Source organism: Solanum pennellii, chromosome 1, assembly GCF_001406875.1.
Source record: "Solanum pennellii chromosome 1, SPENNV200".
In the NCBI taxonomy this organism is placed as follows: Eukaryota; Viridiplantae; Streptophyta; class Magnoliopsida; order Solanales; family Solanaceae; genus Solanum; species Solanum pennellii.
Window position 1 is genome coordinate 97759066 of NC_028637.1, and position 23384 is coordinate 97782449.

The window sequence follows — 23384 nt, forward strand, 5'->3', positions numbered from 1 at the left end:
TACAACAATTTATACACATATTTCCTTTTATATATATTTTTTTATAACGAAGGGGAAGGACAGAAATTTTATATTTTCTCTCCGTTCTTCTCTTTTTTCCCAATTTGTGAGCCCTCCAAATCACACTCAAAGTGCCACTCATTCTGCTGCTACATGCACTAAGAAGAAGCTGTCCTTTTGTAGCTACTGGGCACTGTAAAACCCTTAGAAATTTGTAGGCGAGACTTGAATGCAATTCAAGAATTTCTCCCAACTTTTTCTGTGAGGAGAAAACAAGAAACACAGTGTGGTACAGATTTGGTAATGCTTTTTTTTTTCTTGTTTCTACGATTTATGTTGGTAATTTAAATGGCATTCATTTGTAGTGGTTCTTTTTGAGTTACCCATTTGTTTAAAAGGGATATTGACTGTTCATTTGCTTTATGTCTTGTTTTTGGGTGTGTTAATTTGGGGTTTATTGACAGAAACCCTTGTTTCGAATTAACGTAGTTCTGTTTTGTGAGGTTTGCGGTTCTTGTAAACTAAAACTAGGGTTTGTGGGTGTGTTGTAGGGTTGATTCTTGGTGGGGTTTGCTTCTTGCATGTGTGTTCTGCTTAGAATCTGTTACTGTTTTCTTGTTTTTTTGTTTTTGAGTTTCACTTCCCTGTTAGACTCTGTTCTAGTCGTACTTTTTGCTTGAATCATTCATACCTTGGTGGAAATTGTTTTTCTGCCAATTGTTTTTGATGTTTGGTTGGATATTAGCAGTAGAAGAGGTTTTTGTCAGTTATATTTGCTGTTCTTGACTTCACTTTTGCTGTTCTTGACATTACTTTTGTCGTTCTTGACATTGTTAGTTTCGCCGTTCTTGACATCGTTATTTTCGCCGTTCTTGACATTGTTATTTTCGCCGGTCTTGACATTGTTATTTTCGCCGTTCTTCACATTGTTACTTTCGCCTTTCTTGACATTGTTATTTTCGCCATTCTTCACATTGTTATTTTCGCCGTTCTTGACATTGTTATTTTTGCCGATAGGTTTTGGTGCATGTTAATCAATTTATTAAGTTACAACACTTCTAAAAGATTAACTAAACACTGTATTGATGAATCTGATTTGAAGTTGGCTTACATTGACTATTTTCCTTGTCTGGGAATGGCGGTCAGATTAGATTCTTGTTAAAGCTGCATTTCTGGGTCACCTAGTGATTTTTTAACTTCTCTTTTCAGCTGCAGTGTAGAAAAACATGGAGGAAAAAAGTCTGTCATCGAAAGTATCGGATGGGATTGTTAAACGTATCAAATTTGGTTTGGCTACACCACAGGAAATAGTGAGTACAAGTTTATGCAACTTTAGCATTTGTTTGTTACAAGGTTTTCGAGAAAAAGTAAACCAGGCTTTAGTTTGTACATACATTTTATCGAACAACTGGGCCATACTTTCTGACATAATCTCGATGAATAGTGCTTGGAATTTTTTACTTATTTGAAGACAAAGTAGTGTTTAGTCATTTTCTAAACTTTTCAAGTAATTCTACCAACTGTTCCTAGTTTAACTATGAACCAATTACCCTTACAATTAAGTTTCTGAGTTGACTACTGTTTTTGTACTATGTGTCAGTTATAAATTCTTTTCCTTTCTGGTGTCTGGCAGTGTAAATCCTCTATTAGCGATTGTCCGATTACCCATCCGAGCCTACTTTTAAATCCTTTCCTTGGTCTGCCTCTCGAAGCTGGCAGATGTGAATCCTGTGGTACTGCGGAGCCTGGCCAATGCGAAGGTACTAAGACATTTTCATCTATTTCACTTTTATTGTTTCTAATAGAGATAGGGGTAATGCTAAGCTGCTAGTGAAGTGTATAAACAAGAATACTCCCACTTATTGATATGTCATACGTATATCAATAGATCATTGAAGTTGAGAAGTTGACAGGGATTAAATACTGGCTTCATGCATTCTTGAAATTATATGTGAGTGTTGTGTTCTCTTCAGAAGGCTCAAGTAACCCGATTTGTCTAATTCAGGTCATTTTGGATACATTGAGTTGCCCATTCCTATTTATCACCCTGACCATGTCAGTGAGTTGAAAAAGATGTTAAGCCTGCTTTGCTTGAAGTGTTTAAAGATGAAAAACAGAAAGGTATTAGATCTCATTAATTTCTCCTTTTTAACATAATAAGTGAATTATTTTCGTTTTAAGATCAGTAAAATTGATGATTTTCATGGACTTGATTTTGGAAGGTGCTTTGTGCATGGTTTTTCTCTTGATTCCTGCATAGATGTAAAGTTATTCAAATTTGCTGCAAAAGCAATCTGTGCGATCTTCTAACCTTTTTGAAACAATACTCAGTTTCAGGTCAAGAATGCTGGTGTTCTTGAACGAATGTTGTCCTCATGTTGTGAGGTGAGTATCTAACAACCCATGTAATTGTTTTTATACTAATAAATAAAATATTGTGGTTGGGTATCAGCATTTATGTGCCTCCAAATTGTTCCGAGTTTCTTATTTGGTGTTAACACAGTTATTCTTTTTGGTATATTAAACAAGAAAGGTCAGGTTTTAATCTTTTCCTTGTCCGTATGATGATTTGCACGGTTCCCGCTTTATATGCATTTAACTCTTTCTGTTTTTTTTCCTATTGCAAATACTGAGACACCAACCAAAACTTGCAATTTAAAGCAATTTAATTGACGGGGATGTGATAGTAATTATTATATGAACTACATAGAGGTTTAATAAGACCCGTCATCACTTCTTTTGGAGAGTATCACTATTTTTTGTTCCCTCAAGCTAGTGTCCTTTTCTTTTGTACTTTATATAAATAGTGTGCATTTTTTTGTTAACAGTGAGGCCAGGCCAGCTTGTGCGCACCTCGACTTATAGTGTGTGATTTTACCCAACCCTTTTTACTTGTCCTCCTGCGTCTTAGTTAGTAATGCAAGTATTGTTAGCCTCTGTATGAAACAGCGCCTTTTCTGTTTAAGATTGACTAAGGCCATGTTGATAGTGATGATTATTTTAGTTTTTTAAGCTCTTTGACTTCTTGTGGAAGAGTCTCTGTCCTTGAAATATATGTGTTGCGTTCTATACAAGTTAATGAGTCACAGAAACAGTATGTGCAGAGTTGAGATTGCTGTATACATCTGTGTATATATTCACACATACACAAAAATATTCACATTCTATTGAAATATGAGATTGCGTATCTGAGTATGATCTAGTTCTTCACTTCTTTCAACGAGATAATGAAGTCATCTTATTGGGGGCTTAGAGTGGTGGTCCTTTTTCTGTCTTTCTATTAACAAAAATGAACGTTCGACCAAAAAGTTAATAGAAAAGAATGAAGTTTTGAGAAAGTGGTCTTTCATCCTTAACTCCAGCCTTACTCACAGAAGGGGCTTGCAGGAAGGGTCAGTGTTATCAAAGGCGAAAAGCGCAAAAAAGCTCTAAGGTCAGTGGGGGCTTTAAACGCAAAGCGCAAACAAAGCGTGGACTTTAACGAAAAAAGGCGCAAAGGGAGAAAAGAATAAAATATATATGTTTAGTCCAAGACTAATAATTATAAACATGAATGACAAATTTATGACCAAAGAAATTGAAAAAAATTATGATAGAGTGAAATATCAATTATTTAGCTTCAATTTCTTCACAAGAGGCTCATTAGCAAGGAAATGCTTGCCTTGGAACCTTGATGACAACACTAAAGTGCACACAACACGTTTTGAGCCTCGCTTTAGGGCTTAAGCGCGCTTAAAGTGCGCCTTTGATAACATTGGGCAGGGTGAAAAAACCAAGTAGGGAGGAGGATTGTGCATAGTGCAGAAAGAAGATGAGGTGTCTTAACACTTCTAAATTTTCGTGATATATCATTTTTACTATCAATAGGCATCCTTTCATGCTGTCTTTTATAATTTGGTTATATTAGGTAGGTCAACAACAAGGACATACCCAGTAAAATATCGGAAGGTAGAGTGTACACAGACGTTACCCCTACCTCGTGGTGGTAGAGAGGTTGTTCCCGAAGGAGGTTATATTAAGTAGGTCAATGCCCTTAAATTGGAACGGCATATTTAAATCCGATAATTCAACAAGTGTAGGAGTATACATGTACTTGTGTTTTATGTGGTGAAACAATCACTATGTTTAGTTCATGACTTCTTGAAGGGATTTGCCTTCTTTTTGACATTCCTAAATATAGTAGACTGATAAAATGGCAATCTCTTCCACATTCACCTATTTGCTTATCTGTTCGTTGGGATATGTATTTTAACTGTTTATCTGAACAGTGTTGTCTTACGACGACTGTTAAGAAAAGATTCCCTGTAGGAGCTAAAAGAAAAGGAGTTCATGGCTTGTTTCCTAGCCATAATCCTGAACTGAAAGATATTGAGCTCTTTATTTGACTATGAATGTTTTAAAGCTGGTGTCTTTTTAAATTTGTAGTAATTTTTCTTATTGCATTTATAACCAGAAGCTGAACTTTCTTCTTGAGTAATGTGATTTATGGGTTTGATATATTCTTATGTAATGTAGGATGTCTCACAAGTCTCAGTATATGAGGGCAAGACCTCAGATGGTGCTTCCTATTTGGAGTTGAAAGTACCAAAAAATGCTGCAAAGCTTCAAGAGTGGAACTTCTTGGAGAAATATGGCTACCGCTACGGTGACGGTTATTCTCGACCTTTGCTTCCTTCTGAGGTTAGTTTCTCAGTCTCTGTAGAATCTCTCCACAGCTTAAAAATAGGCTCTGAAGAAAAACTGCTTATAAATAGTTAAACTTTTGTAATGAGTTGAATTGAATTGGATCATAATGTCTTTGTTCTACTTGTTGAGTCGCTCATAAAAGTAAGTAGACATTTCTGGTGCCTCTTGATCTATTTCTAGTGGTTAATGTATTTGATTTTGGCTGTGTTTCCTATACTGCCCTTCTGATATCAAAGCTTCATGATTCCATCACTACTTAGACGTCCATGTGAATCCATTGCTTGTGAAGTCACAGCTTTGGCATTTCCTGGCAAACTAAAATGATTGGCAGCTGGGAAAATTGTGACTGTATTACAAAAAGGTGATAACCCTTGCCCTTTCGTTCATGCCTCACGATTCTGACAGTGAGACCTGGGTCAGAAGAGTATACTGATGCAGTCTCTATTATTTATAAATCTGACCTTCCCGACAATTGAACTCATTTTATAATCTCTATTCTTTAGGGGAACCAACAATGAAGGAAAAATGAACTGATAGTGATACTAATATTATGCTTGTTGATTTTTTTTCCTGTGGTAGTGCCTTTGACCCCCCTAGAAGGAGGGTGTGAATGACTTGGTTGATTTCTCTTTCACTGGAAATCAGTATTTTCTGCTAGTGACAATGTTTAAGTTGGGATTTTATGAAATGTTAACCTTGTATAATGTATTTAAACTTTTGATGATATTGGTGATTTAATTTGTTGGATCATCCCCCTTAATTAATTTCTTCTCAGTTGTACCTATTTTTTATAAAACGTTCTGGAGTTCCCTTTCTGGTTCGTCAATCAGTAGTTTTCTTTGCGTTGATAATTTTTTGTTGCCAAAATTCAATTTTGTGTTTTGGCTAAAAGATATCTCAGTTCAATTTGCTTTCTCTTGTTCTCATTTTCACACACAATTTTAGGTTCTTGCCATTTTGAGAAGAATTCGTGAAGATACGAGAAAAAAGTTATCAGCTAAAGGCTATTTCCCACAGGAGGGATACATCCTGCAATACTTACCAGTACCTCCTAACTGTTTGTCTGTTCCTGATATATCTGATGGGAATAACATCATGTCTTCGGTAAGACACTTAAATTGAATCTTATGTATTATTGGCATACACTTGTCTATGTCAAGTTGCAAGTTTTCACAATTTCATGTGGCTTTTTCAGGATCACTCTATAACAATGCTCAGGAAGGTGCTGAGGCAGATTGACATAATTAAAAGTTCAAGATCTGGTACACCTAATTTTGAGGCTCATGAGGTGGAGGCAAACGATTTACAAGCAGCAGTTGTCCAGTATCTCCAATTTAGGGGGACAGGCAAGGTACTGAGTCTGCTTTTATTGCTAAAACTTGATTTGAACAATGATCAACTTTTGCCATGTGCTTGGAGTGGTTTGTGATTTTATTGTTTCAGTCTTTTAATATTATTTCCCTTCATATCATGGAAGTAGTTTGTAGCACTTGCAATTTCTAATAATTAATTACTGCACCACTTTGTGCTTGTGCATTGTCTCCTTGGCAAGACTAGTTATGTTTTTTTGAATTTTCGACAATTTTCTGTTTCTTCTTTAATTCCTGAGTATATGTCAAGTGTCTGCACTTATGAGACTTGGCTAATTTACAGTTTTAAACAAACCGAAAGTCAATGACCCCATAGTTAAGGTTGACCCCATAGTTAAGGTAGTGACTTCGAACTGTTGTGTCTCATATTTGAAGAAAGCATAGATCCTTCTGTTTCTGTTTTTTTTTTTGTAGTTTATTGAGTGTTTATTTGATTTAGCTAGGGAGTCTTTTTATTACCAAGCAATTTAAGAAATAGCTCGTCTGCTCAAATAAGTTCCTCATTATACTGCACTCCCAAAATTGTTGGTTCCATATAACATAGAAGGAAATGTGGAGAGAAGATGAAGATGGTTGGTCACCCTACACTGCACAGTGCATTCTAACAGTCTTGCTGAGGTTGATATCAATTGCCTTGCCTATTCAGAGAGGCTGATAGGAGGCTTTTTAAAAAAAATTGGGTGGGTGGGTGGGGGGTGGGGGAACAGTGATAGATTCATTCACTGCTTCAAATAAATGGCCGTGATCTTGTTTTGTAGTGGAGAACAGGAATGTAGCTTTTGTGATTTTATCTGTTACTGAAAAAAGGGGAATGTCCTAGGAAGTACCTAATCTAGGATGAAAAATCTACTGTCTGAAAGTGTGTTTTTCTGCAAATCAGGTAATGTAGGATAACAGAGAATTTCTGGGTTTGAGTTGAAACTTTAGTTCTCTGATATTATTTCATTAATAATTAATGTTCTTCCACTGATACTTCTGTATCCATGCAATGAAGATGGTCTCATTGTCTTTTTCATTCTAGGCATCCCGTGATGTTGATAAACGTTTTGGAATACACAAGGAAGCAGCTGATACCACCACTAAAGCCTGGCTAGAGAAGATGAAGACCTTGTTTATCAGAAAGGGGTCTGGTTTCTCATCTCGAAGCGTCATAACTGGTGACCCATACAAAGGGGTGGGTGAGATCGGTTTGCCATGTGAAATTGCTCAGAAAATCACTTTTGAGGAGAGAGTAAGTCAGCACAATATGGCATATTTACAGAAATTGGTGGATGAAAAGCTTTGTTTAACCTATAAAGACGGGTCAAGTACTTATTCTTTGAGAGAAGGGTCAAAGGGGCATACATTTCTACGACCTGGGCAAATAGTGCATAGGAGGATAATGGACGGTGATACTGTTTTCATTAACAGGCCACCCACAACACATAAGCACTCCCTCCAAGCCTTATCAGTGTATGTCCATGATGATCATACTGTGAAGATCAACCCACTTATGTGCGGCCCCCTTAGCGCTGATTTTGATGGGGACTGCATTCATTTGTTTTACCCTCAGTCCCTTTCTGCCAAAGCAGAGGTTTTGGAGCTTTTTGCTGTTGGGAAACAGTTGCTGAGTTCTCACACCGGTAACTTCAATTTGCAGCTTGCCACCGACTCATTGCTGTCGTTGAAGTTAATGTTCTCACATTACTTCTTTGATAAAGCAGCTGCCCAACAGTTAGCAATGTTTCTTCCGATGGCCTTACCTGATTCTGCTGTTGTAGATGTTCGTAAATCTGGTGCCATGTGGACGACCTTGCAGATCTTGGGGGCTGCTTTACCGGATGGCTTTGATAGTTGTGGGGAGACTCACACAATTGGGAAAAGTCAGTTCCTTGGAATAGATTACCACAGAGACTTGATTTCGTCAATTCTGAATGATGTTATCACATCTATCTATTTTATGAAGGGTCCGAATGATGTATTGAAGTTCTTTAATTCTTTACAGCCTCTTTTAATGGAAAATTTGTGCACAGAAGGTTTTAGTATTAGTCTCCGAGATTTCTACATGACAAAGGCTGTTAGGGATGGTATCCAGGAAAGAATTCAGTGCATGTCGAAGTTGCTACATCATTTGCGGTCATCCTATAATGAATCCGTAGAAGTACAATTGGAGCATCACTTGCGTAATGAGAAACTTCCAGTTATTGACTTTGTGCTCAAGTCGTCTGGCATGGGTGTTCTAATTGATTCCAAGAGTGAATCTGCCTTTAATAAGGTGGTTCAGCAAATTGGTTTCTTAGGCTTGCAAATATCAGACAGGGGCAAATTTTACACAAAGACACTGGTGCATGACATGGCTCAACTGTTCCAGAAGAAGTATCCTTCTGTTGGTACTAACCCTTCCGAGGAATTTGGGTTGGTTAGAAGTTGTCTGTTCTACGGGTTGGACCCTTACCAGGGGATGATTCATTCGATCTCCAGTAGAGAAGTGATTGTCCGCTCAACCAGGGGATTAACAGAACCTGGGACATTGTTCAAGAATTTGATGGCCATTCTCCGCGATGTAGTCATTTGTTATGACGGGACTGTTAGGAACGTTTCCAGCAACTCAATTATTCAGTTCGAATATGGGTCTAGCGGTGGGTCAAATTTACCAAGTGAATTTTGTGCTGGTGATCCAGTTGGAGTGTTGGCTGCTACTGCTATGTCCAATCCTGCATACAAGGCAGTTCTGGATTCATCTCCAAGCAGTAATTCCTCCTGGGAGATGATGAAGGTAGTGTTTCGAAACAAGTTTTTTGTCTGACACTTAGTTCTGACCAGCTATGCACTCATCTAACTGTTTTCCAAAATCCCTTTTTCTTATTTCAGGAGATACTGCTTTGTGGAGTGAGCTTCAAGAATGATGTTTCTGACCGTCGAGTAATCCTTTATCTGAATGATTGTGGATGCCGTAGAGGGTACTGCAGAGAAAAAGCGGCATACGTTGTCAAGAATCATTTGAGTAAAGTATGTCTTAAGGATGCTGCAGACGAGTTCTTGATAGAGTAAGTATGCTATTCTTTCAATTTTTCTGCTGCCACTTTCTTGTCTACTAAAGTGTGTGCACCTCCTGCTATCCTGTAATGTGAGCATACTATGACCAGATTGTCATCAACGTAGTTACTGCATCAAACATATTTTGCTTGGTCTAATGGAATCGGATTGCCTGTTCACAAGTTATTTCATTAGACTGCCCTAGCAATTCGCTTGGTTCTGAAAATTGTCAGTCGAACTTTTGCTGCAATTCTCTGAGGCCTGCAATTGCCTTTTGTTATTTTTAGATTTTAGAAGTCCATTTTGTTATGCTGCCCAAGTGGTATTTCTGGAACTACTTTCAGAACAGAGTTTTTTTTTCTTCCAAATCTTTTAAATTTGGGATAAAGTAACAAATGTTGTTGATTAAACTGGGAAAGTCGGAGTATAAGATTTATCCACAAAGTAGAAATGTGTCATAGAAAACATGAGTATCTGCTCATAGAACCCATTGTTTCTACTTACCGAAATATCGAAGGTGCTTTAAAATTATGAAAGACCAAAAAAGTTCCTCTAATACGAACAAGACTTTTTCACTCCCTGAAGGCGAAGGGAGTTGAATCAGCTACCAGAAGGTGGAGACACTCTTCAGAATTTGAATGACGATTACTGTTATTTTTTGAGTATTTATTCTTCTCATGATAAAGATCTGGCCAGTTCTTCCCAGATGTATCAGACATGAAAAACTTATATATTCTGTTCATAAACTATCAAGTACTTTAGTTCCATTATTGTAATTTTGACTTTGTTGTTTTTTTTCCCTTCAATTTAATAGCACCACCTATTGCACATATTGTTCATTCCTTTCCATTATAAAGATGCTAAAACATTTACTTCTCAAGTGTCATGCTAAACCTATTGATTGTTGCTCAAATTTGGAATTGAAGTTTGCATTGTTATATCTCAGTTCAGATTTTACATATCCATAAACTGTGTGATACAGTAGCCAACTCTGTGAGAGGAAAAATGAAAATAATCTAATTAGCTTTAGTTGGTGATCTTATTGCTTCTGTCTTGTAGATACGCAGGCCGACAAGCAGGATATGAGAATTCTGAAACAGGGACAGGCCTCATTGGTCATATTCGTCTCAACCAGGTTTTATCTATTTTTCAAACTTATAAGCTTTGGAGTAATTCTTTTGTGAACTTTTGTGTCACTGATACTGGGTAGTTGTTGTATTGTGTCATTGATACTTCTGCTTGGGTTGACAGGGGCAGCTGGAAAATTTGGGAATCAGTGTTCTTGAGGTTCATGAAAGATGCCAAGAAAATATCAGTTCATTCCAGAAGAAAAAAAAAATTGGCAATCTTTTCAAGAGAATAGTTTTGTCAGTGAGGTGAAACACTATCTTTCACTTGTTGCTTTGATATCACTTAGCTTGCTATTTCATCAATCAGTATGTTCAAAATTTGAAGTTAATTTAGCAATCACAACCACCAGATTCTGAATGCGCCATATGGTTAAGTAGACAGTTTAATTTTAATGAGAGTATGTAAATATTGTTGTGTGTGTATGCATCTCTAGAGGAGGGAATCTTAGAAGCTCTTTATTTGTGTTAGCACTGCAGATCCCACATCTGTGAAACTGTAAACATGACACACCTTTTTTTCAAGTCATCCTACGTACCTGGATTAGACTCTTATCAATTTAGAGAAGAGGCTAGCGGGATAGCAAAAAATTATTTTGTCCAGAAGAGGAAAGAAAGTGTTAATTAAGAGTACTCTTTCTAGCATACCCACATCTTCCTTGTATCTGTTTCTGTCTCCAGCCATTGTTACAATAAAATTTGGGACTCCAAAGAAACTTTCTGTGAGATTCCACTAGGGATGGGAGGGTTTCACTAGGTGCTTTGGAGACTTACGATTTCAAAGTGTTGGGGTGGTCTTGGGGTTAAAGATCCAAGAAATAAGGCTTTATCTGGAAAGTGGTTTTGGAGATTTGGGTCCGAGGTACGTACTCTTTGGAGAGCGGTGATAGCGGAAAAATATGGGGTTTTAGAAGGGGAATGGAGGACTAAAGTTATCATTATCTTTTTGGGTTTGTATTATGGAAGAATTTATCAGATGGATGGGAAAATTTTAGAAGCGATTTATGTTTTAAGGGATTAGATTAGTCTTTGGGCAAATAAGTGGTGTGGGTAGAATGAGTTGAGGGAAGTCTTCCCTAATTTTTATCGTGTGTCCGTCCAAAGAGTTAATGGTCTAACCAATTTGCTAGTTCACGAGGAGATTATTCACCAGAACTCAGGACTTAAGTGGAATCTTCAAGGTTGGGAGATAAGAATTTCACAATTTGGTTTAGTTATTGTATGGGTTAGTTACACTGAACAAATCTTCGCATGCACGGGGATGGGGGAGAGTGGAGATGGGCTATTCAATGTTAACTCTTATTATAAGAGGCTAGTAGTACGAGAGGAATTTACTTCCCCCCGACACCATTTGGATTCCTAGAGCACCGAGGAAGGTGCACATTTTTATTTGGATGGTAGCAAGGGGTGCAATCTTAACAACGGAAAAATTTAGGATGAGGAGGATCAACTACGTTAGTTGGTGCTTTATGTGCAACATGCAGACTATCTCTGTTGCACTTCAAGGTGGCTAATTAGTTATGGAGGGTGGAGATGTTTGGGATGCAATGGGTCATGCCAGACACAGTTAAGGAGGCATTGCAAAGTTGGTCTCATAGGACGGGAAAGAGAATCCCAAGGGCATGGAGAGTTGCCCCTTTAACAATCATGTGGGTCATTTGGAAAGCGCATATTAGGAGGGCGTTTGAAGGGCTCGAACAAGATTTTGTAAAAATGCAAAGTAGTGTTTTGTCTCTAGTTGCTTTTTGGTGTTTTTACGAGTTCCTTATTTGTTAGAGGATTGGATCTCTTTTGTTGAGAACCATATTTTGATGTAGGTTCTCTTCTTTTGGTATACTGCTTGTATTTACCTTAACAAAAAACAGGTAGGGGATGGGAGGAGAGTAGAATTCTGGGACATAGGTGGTGCAGGTACAATACCTTTAGAAATACATTCCCATACCTACACAAAATTTCAAGCCAAAATGATATGACAGCCCATCAAACCTTAAGGTCTCAAAGTTGAGAAGAAGCTTTAATAGGTATCTACAAGATTGGAAGGTGACACTTCAATATTTGATTGACTTGCTTCATCCGTATAGCATACTGCAGGATCTCCATGATATATGGGTGCTGTTTGTGTATGAAGATTGGGAGTTGTTTGTAGAAAACCACCTCTTTTTGTAGTTTTTCTACCTTTTGCTATACTAGTATATGGTCTCTTCTTGCCCATTTATTATTAACATCTTATTACGTTATCAAGAAATATTTTAAAGGTGTAGTAGTCCACACCTATGTCAAGCAATCAACTGTGCCTCATTCCAAAACTTGTCAGCTTCGGCTATATTAATCTTTATATGCAGTCTGCTCTCTTCGGATCTATTTCATTTCATATCTATTTCTATATGTTAGGTAGATGGTGGCTATCCGTGGACTTGGGACTAAATTCATGTATTTACATGTCCTAGAAGACGATTTATCTATGATGTGTTAGTATCAATCAATAACTAAACTCGAGCCCAATAATGTTAGCATATGGCTAAATGAATCTTCTGAAACCATTTTTTTCTTTTAGGTCATTGTAGTACAAGTCATTTCAATATTACTTTGCCTCTAATTTTTTCGGCAAAATTAGTGATTCTCTAAAACTAGAGGTTCTCTAGATCTCATGCTTATTGCCTATAATTTTGACTAAAAAGGCGATTCTTTCATTGAATGAACCATTGAAAGATAAATTGACATCTATCTAGTATCCCTTGCATGTTAGTTTGAACCATCTGTATGAACCACATCCTAAGGATGCCTAATTATTACTTTCTGTGGAAAATAAATCTTATTGCACATTTACATCATTGTGAATTTTTATTTTATGCAGTGAATTTTGTTCGTTTTGCCACAATTCTGGAAGTAAGTGTCTGAATGCACCATGTTTGAGGTTCTCTTGGCCAGATGCGAGTGACGATCACTTGGAGAGGGTTTCTCATATTCTTGCTGATATGATATGTCCAATATTGTTGGATACAGTTATCAAAGGTAGTTTTGTCCCTCTATAGTTGAGTGTGTTTGTGGTCATTTGTACGGTTACAATATTAAGAGTGTGATTGTGGCCATCTTGAGTTAAATCCTTCTCATTTACATCTACTGTACTGTTAAATTTCTCCTTAAATTGAGATTGTGGTAGAAAGACAAAGGAGGAGGTTGATAGTATATGTCGAATTTCTACTTTGAGCTTGTAGTTAATTGAGTATGTCCCTCTTCTAAGTCTCCCCTATCTTTCATCGCTGTTTGATAAACACAGTTTTGCTGAAAGTTCTCTGGTCAGGTCTCTAGATTTGGAGTAATAATTTGCCTGCTTTGTGGTTTGATTTGGCATCATAAGGATGGCGTTAACCATGACTCAGATAACTGAATAATGACCTGAAGGAGCTCCCTTTCTTTTATTGAGTCACGTTATTTGATTTTGCTGTATCAAATTTACACTAATTTGGATTGAAAGAGCACTCTTATGGGAGAGAAGTGGCTAGGACTGTGTTTTTGATGTTTTGTTTCGGAAGGAACCTCTAAAATTTCCACGTCTCAAGAGCGTAGTTGATGTCCCAAACGCATGCTAAAGCAGAAGCTCTGTCATCCTACTTTAGCATTCGAAACATTGGAAAATGGTGTTGGTGTGAAAAAGAGTCAAGTGTTCGAGGGATGTTGCAGTGCTTAGTTGGGTTTCTGAGTTTGTAAAAGACACGGAGAGGTTGAAGAAAGGAAAAGTAATGCTGGAACTACTAAAAACTCTATCATGACCTCTATATCATTTGCAAGTTATACCCAAAAAACAGTAAAATAATACATCTGAACTTACTGCTAATTACAGAGTCAGTTGCTCTAATTTCTTGTATTCTTTTCCTTCTAGATGACCCACCAGAGTGCTGGATTAATTGAGTTCCATTTTTTCAGCCTTGCCTTTCCTATTTCTTTTAAGCTCCAGCTTTGCAGCAGTTCCATTGTTTGACTTTGGCATCATCCAATTAATTCCCACTGTTCATACATTCTGAGAAAGAAGATTACACTTATGAGCCTCCCTTTTTGTTTGTCCTTGATCTGAACTTACGTTCCAAATCTTTTCTATTGAGTGCTGAAACTTGAAAGGTCTAGAAGCTGGTCTATCAGTTAAAATGAAAAACGGATGGCTTCTGTATCATGAAAAGAAGGTGAATGTGATTGATTTTAAAGGTTTCTCTTTTGAATGGTTTAGTGTTTAGGGTTTAGGGTTTTAAATATCCAAGATGGATAAGCAGAAAATATGGTAGTTAAGAACTGCTAACAAGTGTTTTAACAGTTAGTACTGTCTGAGAATTAAGATTACGCTAATAAGCTTCCCATTTTCTCTATCCTTGCCAAGGTCAAAAGGTTGATGGTTGTTTTGTCATAAATAAGGTAAAACGTTTTGAAGAGATTCTCTATTCTTGTTGGTCTCATCTTAGGGTGTCAAAGTATATAGATTCAAGTACTATAATTTGTATTTTTCTGTTATGGCTTCTTGGGACAACTGAAGTTTGCGAAGAATTGTAAGAACGTTATACTGCACTTTTTCTTGGAAATGAATACTTGATACTAATATAGTACACTCGTAACATACAGGTGATCCAAGGGTTTCAAGTGCAAATATAGCATGGATTTCTCCTGACACAATGTCTTGGATTAGGAGCCCTTCCAAGAGTCAAAGAGGTGAATTAGCTCTGGATATTGTTCTCGAGAAAGAAGCTGTTAAGCAAAGGGGAGATGCTTGGAGGATTCTCATGGATTCTTGTCTTCCTGTCATCCATCTGATAGACACTACGCGCTCCATCCCATATGCAATAAAGCAAGTCCAAGAACTGATTGGAATTTCTTGTGCTTTTGAGCAAGCTGTTAAGGTACCATTAAATGCCTTGACTTTCTTTCTTTAGCGTGGTAATGCTCTGTGGGACACACTCCAAAACATTGTTATGAACAAACATCCCGGCCTTCTCAGCATCGCCTCTCTTGAATACTGAATGTATCTGTGAAGCCTTTTACTGAAACTTGGAGGTTGAAATACATCTTTCCACGAGACATAAGATTTCAAATAGTAATTGTAAATGAGTAAATTTGGTCTATCCATATATCTGCGGACCTTCCTGAGATTACTATGGTGATTGATTCAGCTGCGTTCTTTTCCTTAATCATCTTGATGACCAACTTTTTCTACCTAGTGTGTACTTGACAACCTTATATGTGCAAAGCAAGAAATATTACCCAAAGGAGTTCCTTTAAATTCGTAATCTCAAAATACTTACAATATGGTTTCTTTTGCAGCGCCTATCAACGTCAGTTACAATGGTCACAAAGGGTGTTCTCAAAGACCACCTAGTTCTATTGGCTAATAGCATGACATGCGCAGGAAATCTGGTTGGTTTCAATGCTGGTGGAATAAAAGCATTATCTCGATCATTAAATGTGCAGATACCATTTACAGAAGCAACTCTATTTGTAAGCCACATAAATTTTCTTCTGTTCTGTACAACACTTTATTTTGACAACTCCTCCGGTGAGCTATCTTTTTTAATCAGAGTCCTATTTGTTTATTTATTTTTTTATCTTTCTTAGACCCCAAGAAAATGCTTTGAAAGGGCTGCTGAAAAGTGCCATGTCGATTCTTTGTCAAGCATCGTGGCTTCTTGCTCCTGGGGAAAGCATGTGGCAGTTGGTACGGGATCTCGATTTGAAGTCCTCTTGAACACAAGAAATGTATGTGTTCCTTTAAATATCTACTTGGTATTGTCTTTAAAATAAAAGAAAATATTTAGTTGGTATTGGAGTGCGGTACATTGATTTTTGATTTGATCGTGTCATGCCACTGGCCGATAACTGCTTTTAACATACAACAATTTCTCTATTTATGTCTTGTTCATTCATTAATTGGCCAACAGAGTTCAATCAAATTACAAATCATTGCATGCTCAAAATAATTTTGTAACTGTGTGACATCACTTCTCTGTCATGATTGCTCTATTGTGTTTGCATGTTATGTTTTGGAGCACCTGTTTTCCACTTCTTTAGTAATAGCCTATTTTCCTTTTCTATCAGTCCCAAATGGTGCCCACTTCTAAGTTGTAACTTTTAAAGTCGCGAGGGACCCAATTTTACTAGTTTCAATACATGTACTCCTGAGCCGGTCAAACTAGCACAAACGTAATGGAGAAAGTATCTAGCTAGAGATCATAAGTTCCAACATTTATGTCTTTTCTTTTAGGATAATTAAATTAAGCTTTGATGTTACAGGCCTCTACTATGGTCCTTTTGAGATAGTATGTGAGAATCAAAATTGTGATCAAAGGATGCAGAAAAGTGTTCTGTTGACCTTCCTTTTAATGATTAGCTTGTCTAAATGTGTTCATGTGACTGTATAAATTAAAATTCAAAATTACCAATAATATTATGTATCACAAGTGTAACCTGTGCACGTTTATCCATACATGTATGATAACAAATTATTGACTAAAAAGGTCTATATTTCCTTAAACTTCATGCCAAAGAAAGAAATCAGATTTTCTAGATAGTGAGATCTTAGCTTTAAACTTGGATGTATTTTTCTTGTTTCTTTTTTTTTTTTAAAAATAGGGATTAATGTGCCTCAAACACCTGGAGGGTTCTGATACTGTTATGTGAGCTCTGTCATTGGCTAAGTTTGCTTCCTGCGGCAGCATAATGCGGTAGACTTGAAAGTTGCTTCTTGTCTCCTTGAAGTGGAGGCAAACACATTCTGTCTAATACCAAAAGTAAAGTAGACACTTCAATGATCAATAAAAATATAATGACTAAGTTTATCGTATAATCGTATGCATGTACAAATGCTAAAAAAGTGTCATGCATGCAAACGCTGCATAAGAAGTTTACTTTCTCATGTCTAGACAATTTGTGGAATAAGATATTGATTGAAACAGGTAATCTTCATTGAATTAGTTGACTCTTCTATACAGATTATGATGTAATTTTAAAACTGAAAAACTATGATTAAATCAGGAAAGAAATACCATGTTATAATCCGGAAAAATTAACCGGAATACTGTAAAATTTTGAGCAAGGTCATTGCACTTTTTTGGTAGACCATGACTCCATGAGCAATTATGTTGAAATTGAAATTATAATTGCTTGATCCTCTATGGTCATTAGACGCAAATTTGTGTTTCAAGCAGGTTGACAACATTTTACTTAGTTGGAAGTTCTGTAGAATGACTTTCTTGACCTTTACCATTAAGTTGAACTTTGAACCAGCTACAACTAGCATGTGTGTTTTCTTCTATCACATCCTTCCTACTTTAATGGTCTAGTGCACTTAAGTTATTTTGTCTGATAAGCAACTGAATATTTATTCGTTGTAGTTGCATATTTTCTTGGTTGAGAGTCTAGACTGAAACTAACATGTGAAAGTCTTTTCTGGGCAAGGTTGAATGGAATATACCAGATACACGTGATGTTTATAGCTTCCTACACTTGGTGAGGAGCACCTCTGCTCAAGAAGTTGAAGGTACCAGTTGTCTTGGTGCAGAAATTGATGAACTAGAGGACGATGAAGATATGGGATTGTACCTGTCTCCCAATCGGGACTCTGGTTCTGAAATGCCCACTTTTGAAGATAGAGCTGAATTTGATTATAATGAGAACTTAGATGAAGGAAAGCCAAGTGGCTCTGCATGGGAGAAGGCCTCATCTGGGAGTGTCAAATCTGGTGGTAGCTGGGACATGGCTGGCAAAACCCAAAATGGCGCTGAAGAGGGTGTCAATCAGTCAGATTCATGGTCTGCTTGGGGTAAAAAGGTTGATGGAAGTAATCCTCAGCAATCTGGGGTTACAGAGCAGTCAGAATCATGGGGTAAAAAGGGGGAAACAGATGGTGGTTCTTCTTGGGGGAAAAAGGGGGAAACAGATGTTGGTTCTTCTTGGGGGAAAAAGGCGGAAATGGATGGTGGTTCTTCTTGGGGGAAAAAGGCAGAAACAGATGGTGGCTCTTCTTGGGGAAAAAAAGGGGAAACAGATGGTGGTTCTTCTTGGGGAAAAAAAGGGGAAACAGATGGTGGTTCTTCTTGGGGGAAAAAGGCGGAAATGGATGGTGGTTCTTCTTGGGGGAAAAAGGCAGAAACAGATGGTGGTTCTTCTTGGGGGAAAAAGGCAGAAACAGATGCTGGTTCTTCTTGGGGAAAAAAAGGGGAAACAGATGGTGGTTCTTCTTGGGGAAAAAAAGGGGAAACAGATGGTGGTTCTTCTTGGGGGGAAAAGCCGGAAACAGATGGTGGTTCTTCTTGGGGGAAAAAGGCGGAAACAGATGGTGGTTCTTCTTGGGGGAAAAAGGTGGATAAAGATGGTGGTTCTTCTTGGGGGAAAAAGGTGGACAAAGATGGTGCTTCTTGGGGGAAAAAGGTTGAAAGTGAGAATTTCCCTCAACTATCTGGGAAAGAAGAGCAGTCAGGATCTTGGTCCTCATGGGGGAAACAGGTGGAAAAAGATGGTGGGTCTTCTTGGGGGAAAAAGGTTGATGAACCTGAGAAAAATCTGCACCAGTCTGGGAATGGAGAGCAGTCAGGTTTTGTATCCTCATGGGGGAAGGTGGAAAAAGATGGTGGGTCTTGGGGTAAAAAGATTGAGAGTCACCAATCTGGGAAGGGAGAGGAGTCAGGATCTTTATCTTCATGGGGAAAAAAAGTGGAAACAGATGGTGGTTCTTCTTGGGGGAAAAAGGTGGATAAAGACTCTAGTTCATGGGGGAAAAAGGTGGATAAAGATGGTGGTTCTTGGGGGAAAAAGATTGAAACTGAGAATACCCCTCAACTATCTGGGAAAGAAGAGCAGTCAGGATCTTTGTCCTCATGGGGGAAAAAGGTGGAAAAAGATGGTGGGTCTTCTTGGGGGAAAAAGGTTGATGAACCTGAGAATAACACGCAGCAATCTGGGAGTGGAGAGCAGTCAGGATCTTGGTCCTCATGGGGGAAGAAGGTGGAAAAAGATGGTGGTTCTTGGGATGGGCCCAAACAGTCAAATTCTGAGTCGTCTTGGGGAAAAGCTCCTAATGGTGGTGGATTAGGTTCAGCGACTGCTGAAGGCAATAAAAGACTTGACCAGTCAGTTAATGATTGGAGCTCTAGTGTAAGTAGAGATGGGCAGTTAAATGAACCAACACATGATGACTCTACAAAAAATGGTGGTTGGAATTCTTCAACCGTTGGTGGTTGGAACTCTCAGAAGGTTGGCGTTGAAGAGAGCGATAAGACACCTCAATGGGGTCAGCGCAGACGTAATGCAAAAGGAGATTTTAAGGAAAATTCGCGAGGTTGGGGCTCTGCTAGTGGTGGAGAGTGGAAGAACAACCGGCCTGCAAGATCAGCTGATGACTCCAATAGAGGTGGACATTTTACAGCAACAAGGCAAAAGATTGATCTTTTCACAGCAGAGGAACAAGAAATAATTTCAGATGTTGATCCTATCATGCTGAAAGTCAGAAAGATAATGCATGGGACAGTGTAAGTATTATGCTTCACTGAATTTACTGTATACATATTTGGTGATACGGCCACATGAAGAAAAAATTAATTCCAGCAGAGAAATTGAGTCTTGTTTCCTGCTTAATTCTTTCTGCTTAGAACTGTCTGCTACATGAGTTATAATTTGTTTGTGGTATTCTTTTCTGTCTGCAAATGTTTTGCCCGCATTATTTGTTCTGGGTTAGTCTCCTCAGTGTTGGTGAAAAACAAGGGATCACAGCTTCCCTCGTTAGGGTCAAGTTTTGGGATTACAGAAAAAAAGAGGTTTACAGATGTTTTGGATAGATAGAGAGTATGGTAAAGAGAGGTGGTGGTATGAGCAAAAGGTCGTTCGAAAGGGGATTAGTTATAGTCATCTAGTGAGATAGAAAAGGTGAAAGTCACGGATAAAGAGAAAAGATCAATTTCCTTTCCATCCTAAAGTGGGGCAAATCAGATAGAATTAGACCTCTTGTATGGAACTTTTGTTAATGCCGAAAAAGATGTAGCATTACAAATAGACTAGGCACATATTCAAGTTTTCACAAAATTGGTGTCCATTACTTCCCTGCCAATCAATAATGAAAAACTAGTAGTACTCCTTTTCCTTCCGCTCATCTCTGTTCTGGTTAGATGGTCTTTTTTCTCCCAACGGCGATAACATTTTCTGGTTTTATTTTCTTTATGAAGGAACAATGATGGTGACCCCTTATCTGCTGATGACCAGTCGTATATTATCGACACGGTTCTCAATTACCATCCGGATAAAGCTGTCAAGATGGGAGCTGGTCTTGATTATATTACGGTAAGTGGCACTATTTTTTAAAACAATAAAATTATAGCATTTTATAGTGCCTTCAAGATATTTTGTTACTCTTGACCATATTCTACCCAGATTGTTAGTACTAGGTTTTGAACAATTTTCTTCACTTGTTAAAATTCTATAATTGTATAGCAAAGTGTGGACTCAAATATGTCAGGAAAGGGATTGTGTGAGCATATGATATAATTGTTTTCTGTACAGCTTTCTTCAAGTTGTACATTAGTATTGATACCAGTGGTTGTCAGCTCATTGCCTCATCATATTCCAATTGATCGTATGAGCATTTGTAATATGAATGAATGTTTCAGCCAAGTGAATAATGCAACGTCAGTATATTTGCTCATGTTTGCAGAATTTGCTGCTTTCAGTGCTGGAAGTTGTACCAATTGGTCTGAAGAGACCGAAAACCTTGTGTTAGCTATGCGTTTAGAATTAAGTTTTTTCCTTGTTGCCATTAGACTTGAGCTTTTGTTTAGTTAGTACTTGCTTGAGTAACTTTTGTTATTCAGTTATGTTCTACTTATCCAATTTGAGTCTCCTCACTCCCATTATTGGAGAACTTCTCTTAAAGGATTCAAATTCATGGAAGTAACTCATTTAATCAATCTATACAACTTTTAGTTGTCAAAGTTGTAACAGTCAGAGTGTGGAAGGCACCAAGTAGTTCATAAAAAGCTATGTTCAGAGAACTAGTAAAACAAACAATATAGGGGATGTAGAAAAGACGGCCTTGGATGCTGAACTTGTTTTATTTAGTCTTCAAGTGAATGCCCACCTTCCTTTTTCTATAGTCGTTCTCAAAGTAATGCCAATCTCATAAATACAAATCAACAGATAACAATCTAGCACAAAATACATTGGAGCCCACTTTCTCATGTTCTCATCCAACTTTTATGTCTTTCACAGTTCTGTCACCTAATTCTAAGTTCTAACATTTTCACCTAAATTCTTTCCTCTTGAAATGGATGGGGTACTTTTTATAATTTTGGTCTTGGTGGGAGTTGCAAGTAGGTCCTACATGAAACTGAATCTTCTAACTTATCTCATAGATATCTTCCGAGTTTTTGAGGAAGACACTGATTTTTTTTTTATATATCATTAGTACAAAGGCAATGCTAAATGCCGTACGTACAAACCCATAAAAAGAAAAAGAAGCGGCATAACTTTTTAATCTTCTGAAAAGAACTGTAGCTGTCCTCAATACATTTTGAATTTCTATCCTTCCATATGGTACACCGTATGCAAGCAGGAACTTCCTACTTTCCATGTTTTCTTTGACATGATGCTGCCCAGACTATTCCAACAGCTCCCTAGTTGATCTTGGCATTGTCCATTTAATTCCTTTCATGTTTAGAAAAAGCTTGCACAGGTGATGACTGATTCCACTATGCAAAAAAAAGATACGAATGTTGTTCTCTGACTCCTTCCTACATCTTGAGCATAAAAATAATGTGTATCACTGGTAGGGGTTGAATCTATGCCTTCTGCTTAGGAAACAGACACTCGCTCCATCCACTGAGCTACATGTGGTTTGTTAGAGATCTTCTGAGTTTCCCATCCAAACCGGTGAAAAAGGAATCATCATAATTTAGGAACTTCAAACCGTTAGGTCTCATATGCAAAGTCAATCAGCATATTTTGCATCTTAGGGCATTATTCTGTTGTATTCTTTTCTAAGAACTATTGCATGTGTGTGTGCCCATAGTACACATTATGTTCTTCGTGGATCTACTCTAGCCCAAGTTCCTCCTCCCAGTACGAATCTTCTTTTCCGGAGGACTATTCTCATTCGCTAAAGAAATGATTGTTGTCATTGTGTTCAGATTTGGATGGTAACTTCTTTTGCTTCTTCCTTTTACTCTCCAGGTCAAATGCACTGGTCCCTACTTGCCCAGTGCTCCACTGCTATGTCATTTGCTTCTAATGCACAGTATATTCCATTGAAATTTCAGTGGAAAGTGTTTAATCACATTATTTTCTGCATTCTATGTGAACTTTATTTTTAATCTTGTTGCTAGCATGATCTTAGTTGCGCTTTTATCTTACACGTGTCAAAGTTACTTTGAGCATTTTATGACTTTTTAAGTTTCAGTTTCGATGACCTAAGATTAAATCTGTGTAAACAGGTCAGTAAACATACGAACTTCCAGGATACTAGATGCTTCTACGTCGTCTCTACTGATGGTGCCAAGCAAGATTTCTCCACCCGGAAATGTCTGGAGAACTTTGTCAGATCAAAATATCCTGATAAGGCTGAGAGTTTCAATGAAAAGTACTTCAAGAAGCCGCCTCCACCTCGTGTCCCTAAGATTGCTTCTCCACCTAAGATTGCTTCTCCAGCACCATCAGTTGATTGATCTTCTCCTTAGTTTGGATAGTTGTATAGTTAACTTGGCCGCCTTGTGTTAACTTATGGTAAAACAAAATGTGCATGTTGACAATATGACAGTTAAAAAAGGTTCTTGTGTATATAGTTTAGTCCTTTAACTTATACTAGAATTTTCAACAAAGTCCCTTTCAAGGCTGTTTTGGCAACTGAGGCTTAGCCCAGAAGAACCTTTGTAATCCACCACTACTGGCATTGATGATGATTGATATCTTCTTCTTTTTCTCTATTTTGTTACTATTTCCATTTCTCTGTCTTATTGTTTGCTTATTTAAATTTGGTTAGTTAATTTCAGGGTAGAAAGAATATCTCTAGGCATTTACCTTTCCCAGCTCTCAGAGATGGACACAAAATATCTAGTGAATACCTCAATTCATTATTATGAGCATGATAATCTTTCATGGAGATACATATAACACCAACATAATCCTAACCCCAACTTTTTATCATCTCTTCAGGAATAAAAAACATAAA

General features: G+C 37.6%; 1 protein-coding gene across 2 annotated transcripts; it reads left to right on the top strand.

The window, feature by feature from the left end:
• Nucleotides 1-66: 66 nt before the first annotated feature.
• Nucleotides 67-23142, top strand: LOC107003054 (DNA-directed RNA polymerase V subunit 1-like). 2 transcript variants are annotated; one of them, XM_015201301.2, is made up of 19 exons: nt 67-300; nt 1210-1310; nt 1634-1760; nt 2006-2121; nt 2332-2385; nt 4516-4680; nt 5632-5790; nt 5882-6037; nt 7078-8811; nt 8907-9082; nt 10131-10206; nt 10323-10447; nt 13053-13210; nt 14807-15081; nt 15503-15676; nt 15794-15934; nt 17633-19701; nt 20392-20506; nt 22651-23142. In XM_015201301.2, exons 2-19 carry the CDS (start codon nt 1227-1229, stop codon nt 22879-22881), a joined length of 6135 nt encoding a protein of 2044 aa, XP_015056787.1. In that variant the 5' UTR covers nt 67-300; nt 1210-1226; the 3' UTR covers nt 22882-23142. The 2 variants fall into 2 exon arrangements, with proteins under 2 accessions (XP_015056787.1, XP_015056795.1); XM_015201309.2 differs by having other exon boundaries at nt 1216-1310.
• The last annotated feature ends 242 nt before the right edge of the window (nt 23143-23384 follow it).

Excerpts from the sequence above, each read along its gene's own strand:
- LOC107003054 (XM_015201301.2), top strand. The coding sequence starts at position 1,227 with ATGGAGGAAAAAAGTCTGTCATCGAAAGTATCGGATGGGATTGTTAAA. Across the intron at positions 9,083-10,130 it reads GCAGACGAGTTCTTGATAGA|ATACGCAGGCCGACAAGCAG; the intron begins GTAAGTATGCTA and ends TCTGTCTTGTAG. Across the intron at positions 15,082-15,502 it reads CTTTTGAGCAAGCTGTTAAG|CGCCTATCAACGTCAGTTAC; the intron begins GTACCATTAAAT and ends TTTCTTTTGCAG.